The sequence below is a fragment of the Martes martes genome (genome assembly GCF_963455335.1).
Source record: "Martes martes genome assembly, chromosome: 2".
NCBI classification, from domain to species: Eukaryota; Metazoa; Chordata; class Mammalia; order Carnivora; family Mustelidae; genus Martes; species Martes martes.
In genome coordinates, this window is record NC_137889.1 from 113730244 (window position 1) to 113736243 (window position 6000).

The 6000-nt window shown below is 34.6% G+C and overlaps 1 protein-coding gene across 1 annotated transcript in view; it reads right to left on the reverse strand.

Moving 5' to 3' along the window:
* LOC308338817 (bifunctional heparan sulfate N-deacetylase/N-sulfotransferase 4) overlaps positions 1-5566 on the reverse strand; it is a gene marked incomplete at its 5' end in the record, with an annotated part of 239223 nt that extends 233657 nt beyond the window's left edge. The window contains one exon of the mRNA XM_080797105.1: positions 4589-5566. Coding sequence (XP_080653231.1) covers positions 4589-5566 — 978 coding nt within the window. The remainder of the gene's footprint in view (positions 1-4588) is intronic.
* Between the last annotated feature and the right edge of the window lie 434 nt (positions 5567-6000).

A 6000-nucleotide genomic window follows, 5' to 3' on the forward strand; every position in this document is an offset into this window, starting at 1 on the left:
CTAATTAGTCCTGCACTTACCAAATAGTTAAAGACAATATAATAATTGTCAATGAAATGTTTTCAAGTCATGTCTAAGTTTCCTTGTTATGTTCTTTCTCATATGTACACGTATGAGAAAAACTGTCTCATTGTCTAATTTTGGAGTTGGTTCATGTACATGAGGATGCTAAGTAAGAGTTAATGCTAACGAATATTCAGGGAGTCAACTTAAAGAGAAATCCGCATCTACTGGGGTCATTAGGACACGTATCACCTTCTCATAAGAAGTAGGACTTAAGATATCTTTTGAAATAAAGGTAGATTCAGAGCACGTATTTTAGTCAAGGCACAAAAACTGAGAAAAGAGATCAAGGTATACATGTGCAAGCTATGGCTGAGGAACAGACAGTGAGCTAGCCTAATACAAGCAGCATGTATTGAGAAATATTAAGAATAAATATTGAGAAGATAAGTTGAACTGGTCCATATAGAACCTTAAAATAAGAAGTTTAGATTTATTAGGCAGAAAATGTCTAATAATCTTACATACAGGACGGTTAATAGATAAATAAATGTATTTCTTTACGAAATGTAAAGACACACAAAAATCCTAATAATGATGTTTTGTTGCCAACAGACAAAGTAACAACAGGTCAAAGAATTGATTAAAGCATCAAAATTATTGATAGCATCAATAATAAATCTGATTTCCTTGCCCATGTGGAAGCTTACATTCACCGTGTTCATGTTTTCAAAGCCCTTATTGGGAAAGAACATTTATTCTATCTTAGGAAACTATGATAAAAGAACATATTAATTCTACCAAACATCTATGACTGTACCAAATGTTCCAACCAAGAGTAAAGTATTTTCCATAGAAATCAAATTAGTGGGATGCAAGAAGTTTTTTAGAATTAAAATTTTAATAAATAGTATAGCCTTTTATTATTTTTGCTTTCCCTAAAAATGCATGATTACTCAACTGTTATGACATTGAGAATGAACATTACATACATATAATTACGGCCATTAAGAAAATGAGAGTTGTTTTCAAAACTAGTAAAGAATAAGTTCAGGTATACAAGACATTACCCTAAAAAGCCTGAGGTCATCCTGTTAATAGAAGTTTAGATGTACAATATTTTGTGATTGCCTCTAAGACCACACAGAAATATTACCAGGTCAAAACATGACCATTTTCTCTGACTTTATTGATAGGTATATTTTATAATCATTTGAAATATAATTAGTTTTTAGAAGATCATATACATAAATAATTTTTCTCTTATATCTTGAGTTTTTATATACATGATAAAATTTTGGCAACAATTAAATGATAGTTACTGCAAATACCTGATCTTAATTTTGTTTGCCTTGGAAATGAACCTACTGATTTCTGTCTCAATGGCTTTGGTTAGAGGAAGGCATGATAAACTCAGAAAAAGTATGCAGGTTTCTAAAAGAAGCTAGATACATGGTAGCTCAGGTCAGGTAGAACCATGAAGTGAAAAGAATATGGGTTTTCAAGTTCAATTAAAAACAAAAAACAAAACAAAAAAAAAAAAACAAAGCAAAAGCAAACAAACAACAACAACAAAAAAAGCCTGGGTGGCTCAGTCATTAAGCTTCTGCCTTTGGCTGGGGTCATGAATCCAGGGTGGTGGGATCGAGTCCTGCATTGGGTTCGCTGCAGGGAGCCTGCTTCTCCTTCTGTCCCTCCCCCTGCTTATGTGCTCTCTCTCTCTCTGAAATAAATAAATAATGAACTCTTTAAAAAACAAAACAAAACCAAAAACTTGTGTTCTTTCCACTGTATCAAATACTGAGTCTTAAAAGTATTAATTCTTGGGACGCCTGGGTGGCTCAGTTGGTTAAGCGGCTGCCTTCGGCTCAGGTCATGATCCTGGCGTCCTGGGATCGAGTCCCACATCGGGCTCCTTGCTCCGCAGGGAGCCTGCTTCTCCCTCTGCCACTCTGTCTGCCTGTGCTCGCTCGCTCTCTCTCTCTCTCTCTCTCTCTGGCAAATAAATAAATAAAATCTTTAAAAAAAAAAAAAGTATTAATTCTTAAGCAGTATGATCCAGAATCTCTATCTCAAAATGGGAAAATATGTTCAAGCTAAAATATGCTAATATATTTTTTATCAACAGAGTGAAGTGGTTTTGTAGGCAAAACTGTTTAAATTTGTTGTTAAATGCTCCCAGCTATGTGCTCCAGGTTTAATTGTGGGAGTGGCCCAGGGAGAGTCCGATCATGTAAATAACCAAGAATTTTCAACCATGAACCATATGCTTTCCCATATGTGTTCTGTTGAGGAACGGAATACCTTTACTTTCTATTTCAGTATTACAGAGAGAAATTTTAGTTACCATGCAATACTCTTGTTTTAGTAAATTCAGTGAGAGTTTGAAGGAAGATGGGTCTCTCCTCATTTTTACCCGTGTATGATTAAGTGTTACAATACCAGAAAAGGAACATGAGGGTGAAGAACATGGGAGTATTGAGAATTTCTCTACAAATATTTTTTTTCTTTTTCCACAATATCATATTAATCCCAAAATAAGGTCAAAATAAAAATCAAATGCCAAGGGCTGGGACTACAATTTTTATACTTCGAAAACTATTTCCTCTTGACCTTTAAATAACCAAGAGGGTAATAGCCCTCACTTCCAATCAAGTTTCTGATACTCTTTGATAAACAGTTCTGAGGAAGAATCAGCAACAAAATGGGTAACAAAAGGGGCAGGAAGAAGTATTTTCTTCAAAGCATGAGTGTGTGTGTGTGTCTGTGTGTGTGTACAGTATATAATTAAGATACATGTGCACAGGGGCGCCTGGGTGGCTCAGGGTTAAGCCGCTGCCTTCGGCTCAGGTCATGATCTCAGGGTCCTGGGATTGGGTCCGCATCAGGCTCTCTGCTCAGCAGGGAGCCTGCTTCCCCCTCTCTCTCTGCCTGCCTCTCTGCCCACTTGTGATCTCTCTGTCAAATAAATAAATAAAATCTTTAAAAAAAAAAAGATACATGTGCACATACATATACAAACTACATGTATACCCATATACACAACAACATTCCTGATCCTTTCTCTGCCTTGTTCCAGCTTTTGTTAAGTTTCAGTATTCTATTACTCTGTTGGGGATTATGTCACTGAAGAAGTCATCAGTGAATATTGTATAATGATGAATAGCTATTTGTTTTTATTGAGAATAAGTGAAAGAGCTGAATTTGAAATAAAAAATTTGTTAGAGTTATAAAAACCTTTTCAATTCATGTTTTGTTAAACTGAAATTAGGAAACACTTTCCTTTTAAGATTTCAGTGTAGGAATCACTCAGAGAACTTTTGAAGTATATAACCTCTTCTTAAGTTTATGATTTTGAAATAAAAATAAAACTAGAATTTATACTAATTAAAGGAATAGCAAATACAAAACAAGTATGAAAAAAAAACGGATCTAGACAGAACTCAAGAGGCATCGCTTAATTCCTTTACAATAATGTCCAAAATAAAATATTTGGGTACCAGTCAAGTGATGTTTCATTCAGTGGCTCATTAAAAGCGAAGTTCACTGGTTCACATGTACTTTGAAGGTTTTCAAAAAGTGATCTTATATCGCTGGTCTTAATCATATTTTACTTTCGTGGTCATAGGTCTTAGAATGGAGAAAAATGCTATCATTTTGAAGTAGTATTGAGGTTTCTTCTTTGGGGGATTAAAAAAACAGGAGTTCAAAAAAAACATGATATGATCTTAATAATCTTTATTTCTCTCATAATTTTAAGTTGTGCGCTATTATTTCTATGTTTGCTAAACTTATTTGTCCAAGAATGAATTTAGTTATATATAGGACAAGGCAGACACAAATGAGAATATTGAATCAAGAGGAAAAAGAAGGAATTATTCTCAGAATTACCTACCTAACCAAGTGGCTTTTTCCTCTATCTAATAGCAATTGCAAGGTAAATTTGAAATATAGTCAATTTAATCATAACTGGAAGTACTAACACTGTTGTGTTACCCCCAAATAATATGATAAATTAATAAAAGAGATAATAATGGAAGACTTCTGAGTTCAAATCCAATATACTTTCCCTACAAACTATATTTTTGCTCATATCTATATTTATGAATCTATGAACATTTCATATAAACAAACATTATGCTTACTGGAAGTTACAAAAGATCCTGGGTTACTTCTCCATCTTGTATTTCAACCACCATTGTCAAACCAAAGTAGAGCCAGGGGATCAGTGGAGAGATCAAGTTTTATGATTACGTTAGTCTTACTGCTACAAACTGCAATATGTGCTAAAATAAGGGAGACAGTTCTACAGGGTTCCACCTGAGATGTTTCTAAGAAGAGACAAGGAGATTAAGTTCAAATGTTCTTTGGGATATTTTAGTTCTATCCCCTCTGAAGCATCTGGATATGTGTGTGAGGAGTAGTCAAGGCTTAGTTCAAAAATTTTTTTAATGCCTGAATAATTTCAAACATACCACATCTGAAAATTTTGTGTAGTTAGGAATCTAAAATATTCAAAATTATATTTTATTAATACCACAGTTAGTGAAATAAAAATTATGATGTTATTTATAAATGTTCTTACCTTTACATCTTTGACATTCATCCTTGTTCCCTCTTTCCCAACAAAGATATCATCAATGTCCACAAGAATATATCTGTCCAAGGACAGTGTCAGCCTCTTCCCTGACAAGAAGGAAATGGCATCTATGAAGATGAGCTTGTGTAGCCAAAAGTTTAAGTTGTTGCCAAAAAGAACTCGCTGAATCCCATCATGAAGTCCCAGATCCTGGATCACCGTCGCATAGTGTGGTTTGCTGGATGAGGATGAAAGGGATTTTTCCGTCTGTAATTCAGTTAAAAGCACAGGCTGGTAGGTTGAATGATTATATTGGAAAATAGTCCAGTCTTCCCCAGGAAGAGGGCCTTTCTCAACCTTGGGGGCTTTGGTAATATGCAGCAAAGGAGACTGAGGGTTGACAAAACAGTCCTTTAGAGCTAGATTATTGAAAAGGTTTAATGGAAAGCCTTTTAATTGTGTACTTGGTAAGCTGTTCTCATTGGCTTTATGAAAACCGATTATACTAACACTGTATTCCACACAGTATTTTTCTAAAAGCTCTCGATTCCATGAGTCCATGCTGACATACTTCAGAATATTTTCATAAACAACTAAAATATATTTCCCTTTGCCATTATCTGTAAGAGGAGGTATATCCCCCTTGCCGGGGGCGATGACCATTTGGTACTGAAATCGGCTAGACTCCAAGATAGCTATGATATCTTGACCAAGTTGAGAGTATTGGCTCTCCACAAATAGGAGGACGGTAGGATCAGTTTTGGATGTATCAATAGGTTTAATTGTTTTTAGCTCCAATGAACGATATGGTAGACTTTTGATGTCAGCACATTCTGCTTCTGCAGTGGTTTCAATAAGTGTCATTTCCTGTTTATAGCCAGAGTAGAGGAAATAGGCAGAAATGACAATGCTCACCAAGCAAAAGGTAGCTAAGAGAACAATCAATGTTCGAAAACTTCTCCGAAGCTTCACAATAAGATTCATTTTTTAAAATACCACTTTGAAAGTTTATTCCAATTTCTTTTCCTAAAGTGCCATAGTGAATAAAGTATGAGATGGTGCAAATACCACTCCCCACAAGTTCATGTAACCATTGCAAACCATGTAAAATGTTTGAAGGGGTCACAAGTAAGTTAAATCTGGAAGGCAATAGAGCAGGAGATCAAAAGTCGAAGAGATTTTGAATTTGTCCAACACCAAATATTGATGCAGAATCCTTTAAACATTATCTGAAAAAAAAAAAGAGAAATGTAATGACTATGACATAAATAGAAATAGAAGTATTTATGTGATATAGATGCTCATGTACAAGAAACATACATATTGGAGATAATTTTAGTATGTTGATATGCTAAAATATTAATAGGCTGAAGTTTACAGTAAAGTTTTTATTATTAGAGTAGATTTTTTCATGTCCT